Source organism: Acinonyx jubatus, chromosome B4 (assembly GCF_027475565.1).
Source record: "Acinonyx jubatus isolate Ajub_Pintada_27869175 chromosome B4, VMU_Ajub_asm_v1.0, whole genome shotgun sequence".
Lineage (NCBI taxonomy): Eukaryota > Metazoa > Chordata > Mammalia > Carnivora > Felidae > Acinonyx > Acinonyx jubatus.
The window spans coordinates 136,279,477-136,300,649 of NC_069387.1; the positions used below are offsets into that span (position 1 = coordinate 136,279,477).

At 62.7% G+C, this 21,173-nt stretch overlaps 1 protein-coding gene across 6 annotated transcripts in view; it reads left to right on the forward strand.

The window, feature by feature from the left end:
- GRAMD4 (GRAM domain containing 4) overlaps positions 1–21,173 on the forward strand; it is a 73,354-nt gene that overhangs the window by 32,413 nt on the left and 19,768 nt on the right. For all 6 annotated transcript variants that reach the window (XM_053199529.1, XM_053199532.1, XM_053199534.1 and 3 more), the window contains exons 2-3: positions 1,627–1,837; positions 5,545–5,665. In XM_053199529.1, coding sequence (XP_053055504.1) covers positions 1,627–1,837; positions 5,545–5,665 — 332 coding nt within the window. The remainder of the gene's footprint in view (positions 1–1,626; positions 1,838–5,544; positions 5,666–21,173) is intronic.

Sequence of the window (21,173 nt, forward strand, 5' to 3'; positions counted from 1 at the left end):
TTGCCCCTAGGGCCACACGGGGCCACGTTGTAGTGTCCCAGGCAGGCTGGAAGGAGCCCCTGCAGCCCCTCCCCGCCACATGCCTCCACTGTTCTCGAGGACCAGAGCAAGGTCTGGTCCATTTTGGCTGGGGCCTTGCGGGCCCCACTGCTGGCATCCCCTGCTCAGGGCAGGAAAGCTTGCTGAGGGGGCAGAGGGCCCCTGGCGGTGGGGGGCTGTGATCGAAGGGCCCTTTGACAGCCCTGCGCCTGCTCCATCCCAAACGGTCCCAAACAGGAAGTGCCTCTCCCCGCGTTGTGCTTCTCCGTGAGATTTCCCCAGTGGGACAGCCCGGGCCGAGTTGACGGGTTCCATGCTGCTCAGCCCCCTCCCTGCCCGCCTTGCCTGGGGGTGCTGGCCTGTTTTCTGGGGCCGGCGGCAGGCTCCCGGGGTGCGTCACCTGGAGCCCCCGGAGCTCTCTGGTCTGGAGCTCCTGGAACTCTCTGGTCTTACTGCTCTCATTCCCGTCTCAGAGGTGGAGCCGGGGCCTAGAAAGGCAGTAAGCAGCAAAGCGGGCTGCAGCAGTCTTGTCCAGGCCCCCACCCGCGCAGGGACCCAAGGCCTCACGGCCCAGGAGCTGTGCGATTGGGACTCGGTGGGGTTTGTGGCCTCTGCTGTAGGCTTTGGAGCGAGGTCGGCTGGACGTGCAGAGGAGCTATTGGCTCTGTCCCTGGGGGTCCTGGTGGGGCGCCTTGCCTTTCCTGGCCACGGCACAGAGATGTGGGGCACCCCACGACACGTCTGTCCCCGGGTGAGCACGTGGGTCTGAACTTACACGTGTCCTCCCTCGGTGTGACCCCCCAGGTCAGGTCTTTGCTGCCGTCATTCCTGGCTGGAGGAGCCTGGCGGGCAGTCTGTGGGCTGGGGCCGTGCGGGGGAGGCAGGCGGGCGAGTGCGGGGCTCCTGACCAGCCCTTGTGTGTGGGACGACCTCTCTGAGCAAGAATGAGCCGCCTCTGGAAGCCGAGCAAGGGCTGCCCAGGCGAGCGGGAAGGTGCTTTAGGCAGACAGAGCAGCCTGGGTGGTGACCTGGGTGAGGGGACCAGGCCCAGCCGGGGGACACGAAGCCGGGGCCCCACTGGGTTCAGAAGGGAGCCACTGAGACGCCCTAATGCCGAACATTCTAGCAGTTTTCGGGTGTCTGCTTCTGTCTGGGCAGCGTGTGGAGCCACAGCTCTGACCGCGTCCTTGATGGTTGGCTGGTTAGGAGGGCTTCTGATGAGACCCAGGGTCTCTGGCCTCCCATGCACCAGGCTGGCCGTCAGTATGGCCGGGAAGGTCCTGCTGACAGACTTGGCTTCCTCCTGTCTTGTGGGGTACATGGTGGGGGGTGATGTTGGTCGGGGGCAGTGGTAGGAGCTTGGCCAGCTGAGTGGGGGTGATGGAGGGACCCAGGCTGGTAGGTGCAAGGTGGGAGCCGGTGGGTCCCGAGTGTTCCTTGAAAAGCCAGACTGACCGCTCCCTGAGGACAGGGCTTGGCCACGGGACCGAGGTGTGTGCGGGAGACCCGTGTGTTCAGGCTGGTGGGCGTGCCACGTGGGCAGGTGGCCGGCAGGCGAGTGACCGAGCCTCCCCCCTTCTCTTGCAGGGACCCCGACCGTCATGTTAAGGTAAAGCAGAGAGGCTCAGTGCTGAACATGCTAAGGAGGCTGGACAAAATCAGGTTCAGAGGTCACAAGAGAGATGACTTCCTCGATCTAGCAGAGTCTCCAAATGCCTCGGACACTGAATGCGGAGATGAAGTTCCCCTGAGAATACCTCGGACCTCGCCCCGGGACAGTGAGGAGCTGAGGGACCCTGTGAGTATGCTGTGTGGGCCTCCTGGCAGCGGGAACGTCCCCTGCTCTGCTTGGCCTCGTCCCCATGTCCGGAAGTCGGGGGGCCATCCCCCGACCTCAGGTGGCCAAGCAGAGCGTGCACTCGGCAGCCCCGTCCTGCCCGGGCTGGCCTCCCCTCTGTCCTCATCTTGTCCCGGAACAGCCCTCAGTGCCCGGGGTTCATACCCCCCACCGATTGAGGATCAGACAGCCTGCCTTCACCACGGGTCTGTCCAGCAGCTGGATTTCTTTTCTTTCCTCACTGGTTTTCTGGGTGGCTGGCCGACTTCTGGTGCGGAAGTGAGGCAGAGACCCCAGCCTGACGTTCCCGACCCTCGGCAGCTGGCCGAGCCCAGGCTGGGTCCTCATCGTCCCCTGTGGGCCCGTCAGCAGGGTGCCCTTTAGTGGGGCAGCTAGACAGCGTGGCTACGGTGGGAACTAGGCCTGAGTGGGCCCTGCCTTCTGGAAGCTTGTGTGTCTTCGGGGGCTGGGGCGGGCTCCCTGGCCAGGTGTGATCACGGGGCTCGCCGTCGTGGGCACCACTGCCTGAGGCCTCCCCGTCGCCGGGGAAGACGCCCACAGCCATCCTGCCCGGCATGGGGGACCATATTGGCGGCCTGCTGGTTTCTCCTCTGAGCGCCCGAGCTAGTTTCCTTTCCAGGGGTGGGCTGTGAGTGCTCGTCCTCCCTGGCTCCTTCTATTATTAATGCCTCAGACCAGAACGGGGACTACGAGTCCGCTCCTGGCGGGACTGAATAATTCACTCGGAGCCGGGCTGCCTGATCAGGTGGGCCGGGCGCTGCGGAGCCGGGAGGGGAGCCTGCCGGGGTGTGGGCCGCGGTCCCCCAGCTGCTCCTCCAGCCGCAGGGTCCCTTGTTGCTTTGTCTCCTGGTACACGAGATGCAGAGCGCCACGGGCTTGTCTTGCAAGGAAGGCGGTGTGTCCCCCGTTCTGGCCCGTGCCCCCCGGGCGCCGGGAGCCACGGCTCCGACAGTGGTCTTTGGGTCGAGTGTGCCGGCGGCACTTCGGGAGCATGAGTCCCCACGCGCGGGTCTGAGCTCACCCTGGGGTGTGACAGGGATCCTGCAGAGCACTCTTCTGGCTCCGTGCTCCGTCCGTCTGTCCATCCTGCTGGGGCTTAGCGGCAGCCGCCTTGCCCTGGGTGCTGTCTGCAGAGAGACCCGGACTCACCCTAGAGCACGGCCCCTGCGTGGGGGTGGCGGCCGATGGTGCGGAGGGTCTCGGGGCCCAGCCGTGCCCGTGCCCTGCTTTGAGGTCACGTCTGAGGGTGCGGGGAGGTCTGAGGGGTGGCGGGCACAGGGGCTGTGTGAACAGACAGCCGACCGGGACTCTGTCCGTGGCGGGGGCGCTGGGCTTGGGCTCCCACGAGGGTTGTGCCATCGACACGTGAAGCTCTCCCCACTGAAGCGACCTGTGACCTGTGACCCCATGTCCCCCAGGTGGGTGTGCTGGGTCCACGACATCCGTCGTCCCGGTGGCTGTGACCAGGCCGCCCTCCTGTGGGGTACAGTTGGTTCCCATGGCTGCCTGAGAGGGCCCACGTCCCACGCCTGTCACTGGCTCGGGGCGTCCTCAGGCTTTCTGCTCTGCCGGCCTGACGGGTGAAGAGTGGGGCTCTGATGGCGCGGCTCTTGCTGTGAGGGAGGCTGGACACCTCTGTGCTTAGACTTTGTTCTCTTCACTTGAGGTTTCTTACTGTGGTAAAACATACTTAACGTAGAACTCCCCATTTTAGCTGGCATTGAGCGTGTCACCCCCCCCCCCCCCGTCCGCCTCCAGAACCGCCATCGTCTCTCCACACTGAAGCCCTGTCCCCACCCGTGCTCCAGCCCCTGGTGCCCACCCACCCACTCTGTCTCTGTGCGCGACTCCTCCAGGGACGTCACGTGAGAGAAGCCTATAGCACCTGCCCTTTTGTGACTGGCTGCTCTTCGCTCCGTGTCCCGGGCAGAGGAGACAAGTGGACGTGGTGATTGAGGGCAAGGGCGTGGGGGGGCGGGGGGCGGGGTCCGAGAAGGGGTCAGCTGAAGGGGCTCGCAGAGGGGCTCAGACCTGCGGCCCACTGTCCCCATCGGTGCTCCCGGCCAGCCGCTCGGCTCCCCGGAGCCACTCCTCCCCATTCCTGCCGTCCACTGGGCTTCGGCTCAGTCTGCCCCACACCCTGAGGGGCCCTGGCTCTCCTAGACCCGAGGGGGCCCTGTAGGGATTCTGGAAGCACAAGGGCAAGTTCCGGACGGCCTCGACTCCAGCATCCTAGAGCCTGACCCGCATCACAGCATTTCAGACATGGCCCCATAAACTGGGGGTCATCCCGCTCGCTTTTGGGGAGGAGTTGGCGGATAGGATGGAGTCGAGCGTGCGTCGGTGCGGAGCCGCCTCTCCTGGCCAGCCTCTGCCCTCCGCTGTGTGGCTGCTGCCTTGGCCGTCATGGAGGTGGGGGAGGGGGAGGGGGAGGGGAGGGCAGGGGAGGGACGAGCTCGTTTGCAGGGTGAGTGGGTCAGGCATGCGCCTTCTTCCTCGTGGTAGGGCAGCTGGAAGTATCCCCAATGCCCGTGTCCACTGCTGCCAGGCCGTGGGGGGTGCAGGTCAGCAGGGCGACTCACACCCCAGAAGCGAGAAAGTCCCGACAGGTCAAGTGTCAGGGCAGCCACGGGACCCGTTGGCCTCCCACCGTCAGCATCTCCTTGCTGGGGTGTGGCCTGGAGCAGGCAGCTTGTGTCTATGGAGGAGGGGTCACGAGGCCTGTCGAGCCCTGTCCGGGCTGTGGGTCCCCTTCCACCCTCCCCCAGCCTGGAGGGGGCTCACGGAGACCAGGACCAGAGTCCGATCCTCCCCCGTCGCATCGCGGGGGACGCACGGCTGCTGCTTCTGGCCAGGTCAGCGTCAGGATGCAGCTGTGGGGGCGACTGTGGAAGGGTCCAGTGTGTGAGCCGAGCGCTCCTTGTGCGCCCGGTGGGTGGGGGGCCTGGCTGTGCTGGCCTGCCCTGCTCCCCTTCCCCTCCCGTCAGCAGGAGGCGAGCAGCCACCGTGCCAGGCCCCTGGGCGAGTGGCAGCAGGCCGCGGTCATCTGTAACCGGAGCCTGCCCTGCACCCCTGGGGACGTCAGGCGGTGGTTTTAATTAGCCCTCCGTGGAACGGGACAGGCCCCGGTCTGGAGTTCGCTCGCCTCGGGAGCCGCCATTCTTGCAGATTTTACGCAGCCTGGCGCGTGGACGTGCCCACCCCGCCGGCCCGGAGTCCTGTCACTCCAGCTCTGGGGCGCGAGGGGGACAGGTCTCGTGGCTGGGCTCACCCGCCTCCCCGGAGGGTGCCGCGCTGGCCGGCCTGGGTTTCTGTGGTTTCCTTCCCTCTGCAGCCCGAGTGCTGTGGCCGTCAAGAGGCTTAGCATCGTGGGGTTCTTTTGTTTTTTGTTTTTTTTTTTAATCCTTTCTAAAAGCTGACCTCGCCTGGGCTCCACCAGCAGCTGAAGATGTCCCTCCCACCGGCAGGTGAAGCTGAGGTGAAGGGATACCCGCTTCGTGGCAGAGGCCCTCCTTGTCTTCCCCGGGGGCTCTGTGGGCCTGGCCCTTGCAGATGAGGGGTCCTCAGGGTACCCCTCGGAGAACCAGCTGACGTGCACGCGGGACATCTCGAGGCGGCTCCTCTGAGTCTCGGTGTATCTCTCGTAGGCTGGTCCGGGGACCCTCATCATGGCTGCAGGAGTCCAGGACTTTAACCGGACAGAGTTTGACCGATTAAATGAGATCAAAGGTCACCTGGAGATCGCCTTATTGGAAAAGCACTTCTTACGTGAGTACCGGTGGGGGGATGGGAGGATGCCGTCCCGCAGAAGCGCACAGGCTGTTTGGGCTGGGGAAGCCCCGTGACCGCTGTCCCTGGGCTCGGTCGTGGTGGGGACGGGCCTGGCCCCGTGGGCACGGGCTTCCTGAGGCTCCCTCTGCTGCTCCACTAAGACCCGAGCTCTTGTCCGCGCAGCTGCGACGTCGTTGCTCGGGGGTGAGGGGGACGCCACCGGGAAGGGATAAAAGGCTCCCTGGAGAGTCCGATGCTTTCAGGGAATCTGGTGCATCATTTCCAGCACTTAGCTCAGAACGGGTCAGAGCGTGGCGAAGAGACTGAGACCGTCCACTCTGGTCTGTTTGCTGTCGCATCGCGGAGGGAGGGGGAGCCCGAGGATTTCGTCGTCAGGTGGCCGCACGCCTCGGGATCTGGGCCATCGGCGAGCTTAACCACACCTCCCCGCTGCCGCGAGCCGTGGCCTCTTGCGTGGCAGTGGTAGAAACTGCTGCGGAGGCGTCTCCCGGGTCCTCTCACACACGATCTCATTGGACGTCCCGCCTCCCTCTGTCTCCCTGCTCTGCAGACGGAACCGCAGGGCTGGGGAGGGTGACCTTCCCCGGGGAAGCCCTCTCGCCGGCGAGGGGTCGGAAGCAGGCAGACTCGCCCCGGCGCCCACGCGAGTGACCCCGCTGCGCCACGTGGGGCCTCCACGGCTGATGCCGCAGTGGCAGCTACAGCTGCCGGGACGATACAGGGAGGAAGGCGCGGCCTCCCGGCCAGGAGCCACCGGGTCCAGGAGGAAGGGTCCGCGGGCAGGTCCCCTCCCTTCCTGTCTCCTTCCGCGCTCCGGACCCAGCGGCTGTGCCCTTGCCGGCCCACGGACACCTCTCCCTCGGGGTCCACACACTGAGTGTCCACTGAGCTCTAGCCGTGGGCGCCCCTGCTCTGCAGCCACGTGGGGGCCCTCGCCTGCACGTGACAGCAGGTGTCTGAGCCGTGGTGGGGAGCCCTCGGGTCCGGCCTCAGTGTTTTGCCAAAAGAGCTTCTGGTTTACTCTTGGGTAGCTCACGTCACGAAAGCATCCACGTCAGTTTTGATAGCTGTGGGGTGGCAGCTGTGGGCACTCGGTGTGAACTAGGAACATTTCAGACAGACACAGAGGTAGAGCATCTCACACGCTCACCGTCAGCTCCAGCGAGAGGCGGCCGCGGCAGGCGGGTTCCCGCCAGCCTCTCATCCTTCGTCTGTATTTTCAGCAGGCAGCTCGTCGTGTTTTAAAAACGAAAGCCGTGAGTCTGATACTCACAACTGAAAGCATCAGGTTATCTTTTCATGTCATCAGACCCCCGTCATAAGCTCAGATTTCCCCGACTGTCTGCCGGTTTTTCCGCAACTCCGAGAACGGCACCCAGGCCCCGCGTGGAGTGGCTGGCGCATCTCTCCAGGCTCCTGTGTTGCCAGTTGTCTGCGTCTCTGCTCTTCGTGGAGGAAACCAGGCCAGCTCTGGCGGGGCCTCCGCCCTGGACCTTGCTCAGGGCATCCCCGTGGACTCAACACGGGGCGCTCTCTGGGAGGACTCCCTCGGTGGCGGCTTCCCTGAGGTGGTTTCCGCCCTTGGCTGTCATGGCTTCCATCCGCCGTGCCCTGGACGTTCCGGAATGGTCATTCCCGACCCCTCCAGTCGTCCTCCATTTACTCACCAACGTGGTTCTGAAAACCTAACTACTTGGTTGCTCCCGGGGATGGTTCATATAAGCGGAGGCAGGATACATGCTTGAACTTTTTTCCTTTATTGTCTGGTTTTCAGAATAATGAGCTGATTCCCTACTTAGAGCATCTCCCAAAGGTGACCATCGAGGGTGTTGGGCTTTTGTGGGTTTTTTGCGGTCCTCATGCGATCATGGCCTTAAACACAGCTGACGTGTCTGAATCGCTGCTACCCGTCGGTGCCCAGATAGACCCACCTCGGGGCCTTGGGTGGTGCTTCGGTTTTGCTTCTGAGTCCTTTCGACGTCAGTCACTCCTCCGTGAGCTCTCTGGTGTGACGGATGCTCCAGGCTCTTCATCATCTCTTGCCCCCGTCCTGGAATTAGCCATTTCTCCTGATTCCTTTCGGTCGAGAGTGGTGTTTAGAAGCTAAATAAGCCTTCTGGCACACTCGCTGCTGTCACTGTTTCTAGATGTTTCCAGTGGGCAGAGATAGGGCGTCCTGAGTTCACACAGATCATTCGAATTCACATCCAATACCTGGGGTTTTCGTTTTTTTCCTTTAAAAAAAATTGTGATAAAATAGACATAACACAAGATTTGCCATCGTGACCATTTGACGTGCACCGCTCGTGGTGTTGACACATTCGCGGTGCCACACGGCCATCACCGTGTGGTCAGCTTGTGAAACTGAAACCCTGTGCCCATTAAACCTCAAGTCCCCGTGCCCCTCCCCCAGCCCCGGCAGCCAGCGTCCTTCCGTCCGTCTCTGGGGGTTTGGCTTCTGCAGGGACCTCATGCAAGTGGAACCTACAGTGTTTGTGTTTTGGGGTCGGGCGCGATGTCCTCAGGTTCATCCGTGTGGCAGCACGTGGCAGCACTCCCTTCCTTTGCAAGGCTGAGCGCCGTTCGGCTGTGTGACTGGACCACATTGTGTCTGTGTGTCCATCTGTTGACAGGCGCCTGCGTTGCCTCCGCGTTTGGCTGCTGCGAGTGCTGGTGCACGGTTTTTCCCCATCGAGACCCTGTTCTCACGTCCCAGGGTCTTTACTCGACCTCATCAGACTGTTCTCTGATCTCTCAGGCTGAAAATCCTAGTTCTCGTGAGTGATTTAGATTTTTAGAGATGACTCTTGTTTTCCGTTCACTTTTTATTTTGACCCGATTCCCGATTTGCAGGAAGGTCACAAGAATAACACAAAGAATCCCTGTAGTCCTTTCAGCCAGATTGTCCCCAAGGTTCAACATTTTACCGTGCTTGTCTGCCTGTCTGTCCCATTCCCAACCATCCGTCCATCTGTCCATCCGTGCACCCACCTGTCCTTCCTCCCATCCACCTGCCTGTGGTCCTCTGCAGACGTGATGTTCTGGAGCTCTCCTGTGTGTGTTCCCTGAAAGCAGGTACTCTCTTACCTGCCGAACCAGTACCGTTACCGACCTCCAGAAATTAACGTCCACTCCACACAATTATCTAACCTAAGGCCTTACTGCAGCCTCACTGTTTGTCACAGTGTGCTGTCCTGTAATTTTTAGCAGAAGAGGGTCCCTGGTCACACGTTACGTTCAGGCGTCCCGTCTCTTTGGTCCGTCTCCTGGAGCGGTTACGGCCTGCCTTCGTGTTTCCTGGTGTTGGCGTTCTTGAAGAGTGCACGTCCCTCAATTTGGGTTTGTCTGATGTTCCCTCAGGATGAGATTCAGGTGAAGAGTGTCACAGGTGTGATGCTGTGTCCTTTTGTCCCGTGACACGTATTGTAAAGAGTTCTCGTTAGAACCAAACTTATTTTTGCAGTCGTCTAAAATTGCTTGCATGGTTGCAAAGTCCAGGCATATTCAGAGAAATCGGTTTCTCTTCCTGTGCACACCCCCTTCCTTCTTTTCCTCTATAGATAACCAGTGTCTTTTGATTTTACGGCTTATGCTTCTACTGACTCTTTTGTAGAAACAAACACGTACGTTCTTAACTTCCTCCTTAGATGAATGTTATCCCGGTCTCACTTTCTCCCATTTCCATTGCCTCCCGGAGGTCCCTCCAGAATGGTACCTAGACAGCGTCCCTGTCCCGCGTTATACCTGCTGTGTGGCTTTGGCGGGGTTTAACCGCCTGTGCCCTGGGTGGCGGGTTTCTTTCCTCCGGCCAGGTTCATAGTTTCAGGTGGTCCTTTGGCCGCCCCTGTTGAGCATCTGGCACAACGTCCTGGGTCGTGTGGGTGGAGGAATTAATTGCAGAAAAACTCGGTCGGGTTGGAATCTGCACAGGAGAGCCCATCTCTTCCTCTGCTGTTTCTTCCCACTCAGTAGCTGGGGGAGCAGAGCATGCACGAGAGGATATACAGCATCCCTGAGACCCACAGGGTGCTTTGGGTTGCTGCTGGACCGACCTCTGTGCCCTGGCCCCGCAGGAGGGGTGCTGACGTGGGCTCGGGGGAGCTTGGGTCTGCGGTCGGCACCCACGCTTCTAGTCCTCGAGTCGGCCGCCGGGTCGCGGCCGGCTGCGGACGTTCACCCGTTCACGGCCTCAGCTCCCCCTCTGCAAAACGCCTAAGTGGCCGGTGTTGAAACTCCATTCAATTATCTGTAGTACTTTCTCCCAGAAAGCAGGCTATTGTTTTTTGTGGGGAGGAGGAAATAGCCCGAGTGTGCAGCGGCTTTCTTGGTTATGAAATATTGAACAGTACAAATGTTCCTGAGAGAAAATGACGTAGGATGGAGACTGTGAGTTGGAAATGCGTCCCGGCTCGTGACTGGAGGCAGGAGCCTAAATTTGTTAAAGAAGTGCATAAGTAAGTTAAAAGCATCGTGCATTTGCATTTAGCCCGAGATGCATTTCGGTTGTTACTGCTTTTTAAGCACAAGCACACAGTAAGTGGTCCACAGTTTCTGTGCCTTTCTCCACCTCCTGCTGGGTGTGGGCCCTGGGAAAGGAGATTCTCTCCGAAAGGGACTTGGGGTGGAATTTGGCTCTTGGAGGAAATGCTCATGGGGCCTCCGGGGTCTGGAGGCTTCCTGGTTGCCAGGCGAAGCCTGAACCTCCCTACCCATGCACGGGTTCTGTGTTGATGCGAAGGCCTGTGGAATCCTCCCTGGGGGGCCCACCCTGGGGTCTTGAGCCCCCATGGCGTAGGGACCGTGCTCACTGGGCCACCGACACCCACCCAGGGCCAGATGCATGTGGGTTCCCGGTGGACGCAGATGGGCAGACGGCAGTTAGCTCATGCAGAGCGTGGCTGGGCAGAGGACGCCCTTTGCTTCTGAGCCCCGGTGCGCCCCTTCCTGCTCCGAGCCACCGCGGGTCAGCATGGCTGTCTGTTTCCCGCCTGAGAGGGTTTCACTCCCGTGGCCTGGAGCATCTCTCTCTGATGCCTAGACTCCAAGGAAGGGCCCTGGAGGGAAGGGAAGTTTCTGAGCAGCCAGTTGGGTGGTTGAGGGCAGGCAAGTGCTTTCTCACCCACAAAGTCCTCTGCCAGCAGGGGCTTTGGGAGCTGCCTGCTGCCTGCTTACGGTTTGGAGGGGGGCGGGAGTTGTCCAGACGAGGTGAGGCCCCACTCCAGGCCTACTGGCTGCAGGGCTCGGTGTGGGGTTGGCCACGTGGTGGTGGATGTGGGCCCGCAGATGTCCATCTGGGAGTCTGGCGTTTCGTTGGTTGGTTTGACTCTGCTCCTGCCGTTAAATCGGTGCTGTTCAGCGAAGAGGAAGGCAGATCCGGATCCCTTCTACTCCCGGTGAGAATCTGCCCTTCCGTTATCCGTTGGGATGTTGGGCCCCGACTCCTCGACGAGCACAGAGCCCAGCTCACCCCGCCCCAGGCAGGGCCATCTCAGTGCCCGGCTGAGCGCCCTGCCTGCCCAGCTCCTACTTCAGAGGAGCCACCCCCGGAGCCTGCCGGTGCTGGGCTCGCCCCGTGGGACCCAGGGCTACGGGACTCTTGGGTGGGGGGCGAAGTCAGGGAGCAAGCTCCAGCGGGCCTGCCCGTGTGGTATTTTGACGGCTCTGTGTCCAGGGTCTGGCAGTGTCCTCTGACGGGCACTTTGGAAGAGGACAGAACCGAGCTCCGTGGGATGTGTTTCGTCAGGAGCCACGCGAGCTCTGGGAGCTTTCTCGTTGACGCCCCGCATTCACCCACTGAACACCCCACCCGCTCCCTGGGCGGTGAGGAGGCCGGAGGATGGGATCCCGCTTAACGCTGGCATGCCTGAGCTCCCGCGTGGGGACAGCACCTTGCCTTCCCCGCCCTCTGCCGCCCCCTGGCTGGTCCCCTCCTGCCGAGACCCCCAGGGACGAGGCCACACTGGTCCAGCGGGCCGCCCTGTGACGTGGGCTTGCCCCAACTTTCTTCCAGCTCCATGTGGGAACTTCACGTCGCGTCTCCTCTACTGAGCCGGATTCTCGTGTGACAGAGTGAAGGTGGCCGGCGCCTTATCTACGTATCCCCATAGGTTAGGCTCGTGGTCTAGTGGTTGTGGGTGCTCAGTGCGTATTTGAACGGACGAGTCTATGGATGTGTGAGTCAGTGGGTAGGTGAGTGGGTGGGTGGGTGAGTGGATGGATGAGTCAATGGGTAGGTGGGTGGATGGATGGATGGGCCGATGAGTGGGTGAGTGGGTGAATGGGTAGATGGCTGGAGGGTGAGTGAGTGGGTGAGCGGATAGATGGATGGATGTGTGGGTCTGTGGGTAGGCGGGTGGATGGATGAGTGGACAGACAGACTGTTCCTTCCACCGGGCACGCTTCTGCACATCCTTCCAGGTCCCGGCGGGCACTTACCACAGCTCAGGTCCTCCAGATACGCCCTTCCCTGCTCTCACCCTGTCTGGTGTTTGGTCCTTAAGCATGTGTTTTATATGTGTCACATTTGCTCCCTGGTGAGCTCACCCACTCGGAGACTCAGGGCCTGGTCTTGCCTTGTTGGGGGCAGAGTCCCGGCGGCCCCCACCCCAGAGCTGTGCAGGGTGCAGGTGCTTAGAAAATAGCTCATTGCTGTGGGAAAGGGCTGGGCATGGTGGGCTCAGCTGCGGGGCACTCAGTGCTGGTGGGAAAGAGAGAGGGACCAGGGATGGGCACACACACATTTTCTGTTTCTGGGTCCGGGGCCCCAGAGCCCAGACCTCGGGCAGCCCCATGAAGCCACGTCATCTGTGCTGAGGGGCTGTCGGTTCCTGAAAGACAGCTGTTCTGGGTCAAAACCCTGGATGAGATCCTATTTCTCATTATTTTACATGGAAAGAATGTTAACCTGCTGCTTGTTCCCCCAAAACCCCAGCTGGTTTCCCCAGAGGGACCTAACCCTGCGGTAGGCCGGTGTCTAAGCAGCCCGGCACGGCAGGTGCCTCCCCCTGAGGGCCAGACAGCACGGTCGTTGATTCTTGGAGGTTGGTGGCACCACAGTAAGCGAAGTCCACGTCAGAGACATCGTGCGGACGGAAGTTGCCCATCCCAAACGGTGTTTCTCTGGGAGAAGCTGAGGGGGAAGGGACTTGTTGTGGGCGCTTTTTTGCTGGTCATTAAACGTAGCGGCGTGCCCTCGGCTTAGAGCCTGATACCTGGTCACTGTGGGGAGCACGTGGTTCTGCCTTCTAGAAAGGTCCGAGGCGATGGCCAGCGGGCGAGTTGGGCCAGCAGGCTGTGGGTGGGGAGGGTGCAGGCTGCAGGGCAGGAGGAAGGGTGGGGGCGGAGCCTGGGGCCCCCAGGTGTGCTGCCTCCCACATGGCCAGCCGGAGCAGCTTTCCCAGCGGTCTCTGTGTTTGCAGGCCCGGCCGGTGGGAAGGAGTTTTATTTAAGGATTATCGCTTGATTTTTATTTCTGGCTGTGGCTGGGGCTGTTGGATCCTGTGCCAGGAGGGCTCCTGCTTGAGAGTTCTACTTTTACACGTTTAAAAATAGCCTGGAAGCTGGTTCCTTCCTCCCAGTGACTCCCCTGGAGGCTGGGGCGCTGGGTTGGGCCGTGGCCCACGCTGTCGGGGTGTGTGGTGGGCATGGCCCAGGGCGTCCTCTCTCTGCCCCTCCGAGTCCGGGTGGCCGTGGGCTGCCAGTGGAGGAGGTGCCCAGAGTCCCCGGTCAGCTTGCCGACCCTGCCCGCCTCTCAGGCTCGGGGGGGGGGGGGGGGGGGCGCCTGCTGGACTCTGTGCGCGAGCCCTGCATGGAGCGCCTTACCACACCCTGCTGTTTTCGGGGCTTCACGTCTGTGGCTCATTTTGCCTTGTCCCTTGGCAAGCAGCGGTCAGCAGTCTCTGTAAGGGGCCCCGAACGCCCCCACTAGAGCAGGACTTGGCTTGTGTGGACCGTGCCACTGCAAGAAGGGGGCATTTGGGACGAGGGAGCCAAGGCTTAGAAAGTCTGAGCGTCCCTCAGGGCTCACCACACCCCCGGGCCTCCCCCTGCCTTGAGTCTGCTGCCCAACGGCTGTCACGGGAGTGGGTGGCATCATGCCATGTACCCGCCGCTCTCATGGGGGCCCCATTGGACAGCCGTGCAGGGAGGGAATTCACGAATTATGGGGCAGACTCCTGTCTTCCAGGTGCACCCCCAGGTCCTAGAAGGTCTGGGGATTCAGACTCCCTCCTCAGGTAGGCATTTGGGCTCCCACAGCCTCCCCCAAGCTTCTGGCTGCCCCCAGCATTCTGCTGCAGCACCCCCGTGGCCATACCAGTCCTTGGAAGGGAGCGAATCACTGTGCTGGGGACCTCACTGTGTGACCCTGGCGGGCCCGGTGGTCTCTAACGAGGCCGCCTTTCCTGCCCCGCAGGGCCCTGACTTGGTGGTCTGATGTGCCAGGGTGTGGCTTCCGCTCCTGGGGACCCCGCCTGTAACTTAGCCGCTGGTGCCTGTGGACTGATGGGCATCTGGTCCCCTGCAAGGGTGGCTCCCACGGCCCGTGAGCCCCCACGAAGAGGCAGAGAGGGGCTCCAAACAGCCTGAGAGCATGCTTCACCAAAATGGCACGGGTAGGGCATGGGCTTGTGGAAGTGTGGGCGACTGGATGTCCTCTGTGCTGGTACTTCTCACAACGGGACTTCAGAGAGTCAGAGCTCTCGTGGTCAGGGCTGGTGGGGCACTTTTCCAATCCTGCTTCAGGTGGGGCCCAGAGAGAGGTGGGGAGGAGATGGGTGGGAGGAGGGGGCTGCTGGGGCCCCTCCATCTCCTGAGGGCCATCTGACCCAGGAAAGGGGTCCATTCTGTGTTTTGTGACCTGTGGATTCCCGTGGGGCAGGTGGAAGGAGGGACCCGTCCCTCCCTCCCGGGGCCCGGTAGGGCCTCCTTGGACACAGTCTTGTCTCAGGAAGGAATGCGGGGCGGAATCCTGGCCCCCAAAAGTGTCTGTGCCCTCATCACCAGAACCTGCCACCGTGTCACCTTCGTAGCCCAAGGGACTTGTAACTGAGTTAAGGATCCGAGGGGGGGGGGCCATCCTGGTTACCCGGTGTGCCCAGTCTGATTAATTACAGCAACTCCTGCGAGAGGGAGACAGAGGGTCAGGGGAGATGGGACGATGGAGTCAACGTGAGGTGGTCCCATGCTGAGACCCGGGAGCCTCGCGCTCTGGCAGCCGAGTGTCCAGGCCCGGGGCCCGGGCTCTGCAGAAGGAAGGCTGGTCGCTGCTGGAAAGACTGTGGTCTGGGCTCTGAGGTCAGAGGGCGTTGGGGTCAGAGGCGGCCCCGAGGGGAGGCTGGGTGGAGTGAGACCGGCTCAGCAGTTGCCACTCAGCGGGAAGGGAGGAGGGAGAAATCGATGGCCGTGGGGGGGGCGGCGGGGGGCGGGTAGGGTTGTGCTGCTGTGTCCTGTGCCCCGTGCACTGTGATTGACCTAAATATGTCACCAGCTGGGGGGACAGGCCGGAACACCCACCGGTGGCTCCCTGGGTCTGGTCGGTATTTCAGGCTCGGGGAGAGAGCCGCGTGGCCTTGCAGGGAGCTGTTCTCTCAGAGAACGGGAGGGAGATGGCCCCAAATGCCCGTTGGGTTTATTTATCCAGACATCTCTGTGCCGCCAGGAGAGGAGGCGCTGGAAGAGGTGGATGTCTCTTTTCCGGGAAGGGGGACGGGCAGATTTGCCTGGCTGCGTCCTAGGGTGTGAATCTGTGAGCCGCTGCCCCGCACTGGCTGGGGGGGGGGGGGGGGGGGGGAGGGGCTTTGTGGCGCGGTGGTGAGGGCTGGGGGTGCGTTCGTCTCTGTTCCACAGGGGGCCCACCTGACCCCGGGAGGCCAGGAGACCGAGGGGCAGTCCGGGGCTGAGGTCCCAAGCCTCCATCCTGGGCAGGGCAGGGCAGGGCAGGGCCGAGCCGAGGGGGCTTAACCCCCGAGGGTGTTAAGAGAACCTGGCTCTTGGCTGCCCCGCGTCTCTGAAACCACCTGCGATGGTGAGTGTGTCTTTTTTTGCTCAGCGCACCAGTGGCTCGTGGGGCGGAATCTGGGTGTCCACACGTGTCCACGTAGGCTTGGCCCACAGTTGCCACGTGGTGGAACCCAGCCACGTGTTGAGCTTCCGCAGGTTGGCCTCCTGGGGAAGGGAGCTCGGGGGTGGCCACGTTAAGTAAAGTGTGGTTTCCTGCCAATGATGCAGGAGGGGCTGACTGCCTGTGGATGGGGGAGGCGTCCGCAGCTGCCTTGACCTTCAGACGGAGCTGAGATACACAGAGGTATTTGGGGTGCGTGTGGGTGTTGGGATGGGAAAGCTCGAGAACACCCCAATCTGGGCACTTGTGAGGTGGCCCCCGGGGTACCTGACTTGGCCAATGGCCACTCCCCCTGGGGGAGAGGTGCCCTCACCCCTGTCCAGGGCTGTCTGCCCATAAGCACATGGTGGACAGGACCCCGTGGAGGCTCACCCTGAGGTTGATCCACTGGCTTATCTAGTGAGTCTTGACCGGGCATCTGCTTAGACCAGGCCCGCCGCAGAAGGACCACACTGCTCCGAAGCGAGTGCCGTGGGAGGAGGCTGGGCAGTGCTGTGTAGGCACATGGGAGGGCAGGGCTCTCCCACTGCCGGTGTGCAGGCGCCCTCTTGGAAGAGGGTCCCCGGGCCCTACCTGTGTCGGGACCCACCTCCCGAGGGGCCCAAGGGCCAGTGGGGAGCTGTGTCCAGGCCAGCCCCCTGGGGCCAGCATACACAGAAGATGTGCTCACAGGGGCCACCTGATGCCTGCTCTGCCCGGGGTGCGGTTGCTTCATCACAGCAGTGTTCCCTCTGACGAAGCCTGGTGCATAATACGCGCACAGCGGGCGTTTGCTGAGGAAGTTGTGTGCGAGCAGGTGGTCTCTCTGGGCAGCTGGGCTTAGTGTGGGGCCGAGTGGAAGTCTCTGTGGAGGCCGGAGCTCCCGGGCCGATAACATGCTAAGCTCTGGGTCCCTGGTCGCCCGAGTACCTCCCAGCCGTGTGTGCCCGTGTGTGCCCGGAAACCACAGGTGGGGACTCCCAGTCCTCCTGAGCCCTCAGGGTGGGTCCCCGGGAGCCCCGGTGCAGGGCTGGGGAAGGCTGAGGCCTGACGCGTGGGGGCTGGCGGGTCTGCTGCGCAGGGTGAGGATGTCCCTTGGGTGCCGGAGGCCTCGTGCCAGGGCAGCGGCCCCTCCCCCACCACTGGTGTCCTCGCCGTCGGGCTCCCGGCCAGTCCTGGTGTGTGCGTCCTACAGCTGACACGTCTGCTCCCGCCGCTGGGTGTGCTGCCTGAGAGCTCGCTGGGCTGTCCTTGCTCGCCTGCTGTCCGTTCACCGTGCCTTTCCTGGCTTCTCCTTGGGCCAGGCTGGGCCCTGGGCCTTCACAGACAGTAGACAGACGGGGACTGTGGGCTCGAGCCAGGGGATCCTGCGCGTGAGTGTAGACTTAGAAACATGGTGTGTTTCTAGCGGTCACGTTTGCTGAGCCTTTATCTGTGGACCTGCATCCCCTCGAGGAATCCCCTCCCAGCACCCTGAGGAGAACCCATGTTGCCCACGTTCCGGTTAGAGCAAACCCATGAGGGAAGTGACAAAATGCCACGTTGAATGTGTGGGGAGCGGTCAGGGAGGTTGCTCTGGGAGGGGAAATGGTGCCTTGAGACTGAGTGGCAGGGAGGGGGGCCCCAGCATGTGCAAAGGTCCTGGGGCAGGGTCAGACCGTGGGCCGATCTCTGAAAGGAGATCCCTGTGGCTCGGACCCAGAGAGCAAAGCCGAGGGAAGAGCAGTGAGACACAGCAGGTGAGGCGGAGTGGGGGGCATCGCTTTGGAGGGATTTGCTGAGTGGTTGGATTTTATCGCAAGCCCCTGCCGACTTTTAGGCAGGACGGCGGCAGGAGTGCCATTTAGAGGTGGATTGGAGGGTGTAAGGGGGCCAGTTAGGAACCATAAACCTGGCTGGCTACCGCGAGCGGGGACACGCGGCTGCCTCGGCAGGGCCGGGGGGGCGGGGCTCAGCTGGGCTTCCCGCAACCCTGGAGCTGGGGCTCTGTGCTCCTGTCACCTGCCTCCCTGGCCCCCTTCCCTTGCTGCCTGGCCCCCGTTGCCGGCTCTGACTCAGAAGTGGCTCTCTGGACCTGGGCAGGGACCACCCTCTCCTCTCCCCTCTGCACGGCCCCCCTTACGGGGCCTGTTCTGCGTCCAGATTCAGCGGGTCCAGAGGCCTCAGTCTTCGGGGAGACTTAGCTGTGTGGGGGCCACCCCGCTTCACCCCGGGACTGAGGGGGTCCGCGTGGGAGCTGGGAGGGACCGCTCCCTGTAGCGTTGGCGTGTCCTCTTTCTGTGCGGGACCTTCTCCCAACAGGCCTCAGTAGTAGGAGGGGCCCGGAGGGGCCGGCGGGTGCTGGAGGGTGCTGGGCGCAGTCGCCCGGAGCCGGGCGGATCCCAGCGGGGTTAGATGCACGGGAGGGCCTGGCACACTGCAAACGCTCACCGAGCAGGTGGACCCCGGCCCTCGCAAACCCGTGTTCTTCGTGGAATCCGGCGAGCCGCGAACAACCCAGGCAGGAGGTGTGGCCAGGCACCCTCGAGGCGGGAGGGTCTTCTGACCTTGGGCCTCTCGGGCTGCCCGTGTGCCGTCTGGACACAGAGCCCTGCCGTCACGCACTGTCCTGCTGCAAGCCACTCTGCGCTTGGGGCCTCAGGCTGCCGTGCTGACCTTGGCCTGAATTTCGGGGGCTCGGGCTCAGCCCTGTGTCCCCAGGTCTGGGGAGGCAGCCGGGACAGGAAAGGAAGCCTCTGGGTCTCCCCCGGTCCCTCCCTGGCCCCCCCTCCCCCCAGGCCAGCGAGGGTCTCACCATGACTGGCAGCGAGGGGCAGCGGAGGCCTGCACTCCCGCCACTGGCCAGACTCGGGGGGGGGGGGGTCCTGGCTCTTCCCCGGCTCCAGGCCGCGCCTCCGATTTTGGTGAATGAGTCGGTCGCGTTCCTGCGTCTCAGGAAGACCTTTCCAGGACTCGAGCCAAGTGTGGCTTTTCCTGAGTCCACAGGGCTCAGTTCTCTTCGGCGCCAACCCCCCTCACCCACTCACGCGTGCCCCACGACGCCCGCCCACCCCTCGGACTCACTCCCTGAACGGGGCTGTTCTCACTGTCCGGGTCCCCAGAGGGCCGGCCTTTGTGTGGCTCACTTCTCTGTCACAAGTGTCCTGGTGCGCGAGGCCACGCGCTGGTCCCGTGAAGAGCGGCGAGATACCCGTCCGTCAGGGTGACCGCGAGCGCGGGCCTCCCCACCACTCTGTTCCGTCTTGCTCGGGCCCCAGCTCAGCAGACTTGTTTTGTGACTAACTGTTGACTAAAAGGGGGAAGTGGGATCGTCGGCCCCCAGCAGATGCCTACGGAGGAGGCTCTTCCCGGGTCTCGGCCTCGGCAGCACTGTCGGTGTGGGGAGCCGTCTCTCTTCGGGACGTGTTCTCTGGGGGGGCTCGTGGCCAGGCCACGGCACGTGTCGGGGGCTGCCGTGGCCGCGTCCCCGTTGCACCTGCCTCTCCCTGCAGGGCGGTCGGGGTGTCTCATCAGGTGGCTGTGACCTATTTGGATGCGGGGAGCCCAGCCCAGCCCCGCGAGGAGGCAGGTCTTCTGTCCCTCACACCTGTGTGGTCCGTCTGTCTCTGGCGGGTGGCGACCCCTCTAGGAGATGATGCAGAGCCTTGAGAAGTGAGGGCTGGTGTCCGGGGGCAGAGTGGAGACGGCCGAGCTCCGTGCCATCGTGGGGCTGTGACGAGAGCAGGTCCACCGCGTGTCCAGCTCAGAAACGAGAGAGCCGTCTCCACCGTGACTGGGAAGTGCAGGAGCCGAGGATTCTCAGGGGGACTCTTGCATTTTGTTGTGATACGAGACTTGGCACAGCCCTCGAGAGTTGAACCAGTTGCCCGCGGCCAGCTGTCGCTCCCCAGGTGTTTGTGGGGGACCCGGTGGGGGAGGCGCTCTGAGGGGGGCAGAGACAGCCGGGGCCCGTGAGCTGTTGTGGACCAAATGTCTGCATCCCCCCAGATTCGTGTGTTGAAGGCCTCGCCCTCAGGGTGGGCGGGGGGTGGGGGGTGGGTTAGAGGTGGGGACCCCTGGGAGGTGGTCAGGGTTAGACAAGGTCACCCGGGTGGGGCCCCCAGCCCCCAGCATGGGTTGGCGCCCTTTCTCTGCATGCCGTGAAGACGTGGTGAGAAGGTGGCTCCCCCAGGCTCGGCGGGCACCCTGGCCTCAGCCTGCCGGCCTCCGAGCCCTGAGGAATCCGTCTGTTGTTCAGGCCCCACAGCCTGTGCTATTTCGTCCTGGCTGCCCGAGCTGAGACCTCATCCTCGTTACACACAGTCTCAGAAGGGGGAGGCCTCACCTGTGCCTAGAAGCTAGCTGGCGGTCACCCCTGGGCACTGGGGGCAGGGCGGAGGCAGATGGCAGGTGCGGGGGCCTCTGTGGCCCCAAGTGTATCGTGTCTGGATCTGGGTGTCCGCCGTGTGCTCGCGCAGTGAGGCGTGCGTGCGCTTAGGGTCTGTGCACACGTGCGTGCCCCACTCTGTGGGAGTTTCCTCTCGCTGCTGCACCAGATTTCCACACACCGAGAGGCTTAAAATAGCGTACTTATTCTCTTATAATTCTGGCGGCCAGAAGTCCAAACCGAGGGTCCCCCGTTGGCAGGGCCGTGTTCCCCTGGAGGCCCTAGGGGAGAATCTGTTTCCTCGACTTCACTGGCTTCGAGAAACCGGCGGTCCTTGGCTGCTGGCCCCTTCTGCTACCCTCAAGGCCAGCGGCCTGGCACCTGCCTCTCCTCTCTCTAACCTCTGACTCTCCTGCTGCCTCTTAGGAGTTTACATGATGGCAGTTTGGGTCTGCTGGGATAACCGGGATACTTCCCGTCTCAAGGTCCGCACGTGTATCACATCTGCAGGGCTGCTTTGTCCACGAAGGGACATAGTCCCAGGTGCCAGGAATCAGGTTGGGACATCTTTGCGGACCGTTACCCAGCTTACCACATACTCTAGTTAAAACCACACGTACATGGTTTCAGCTTCCACCCCTGCCAGGAAACGTCAGGTCCTCATTCTGGCTCCCAGGGCTCTGCGCACCCGGCCCCCCATCTCATCTGTGACTCCTCCCCTCGGCCCGTGGGCCACTTCTGCCTCAGGGCCTTTGCAAGGCTGTTCCTGAGCCAAGGGACCTGCGGCCCTGATGTCCATCCCCTCCGGGTCCTGGCTGATGGCAGGAGCTCCCCGCCGGCCCAGCACCCCGGGGGGTGGGAGCCGCCCGTCTGCCCATCGTAGGGGCTCCGCGCTGTGGCTGCGGCCTCCCGACCACACCTAGTGCACGTGTGCGTCCAGGCGACGTCGGTGGGGTGGCCAGGTGTCCCCAGGATCCCTTCCGCTGGGACATCCTATGGGTGCAGTGATTTGGCGAGCT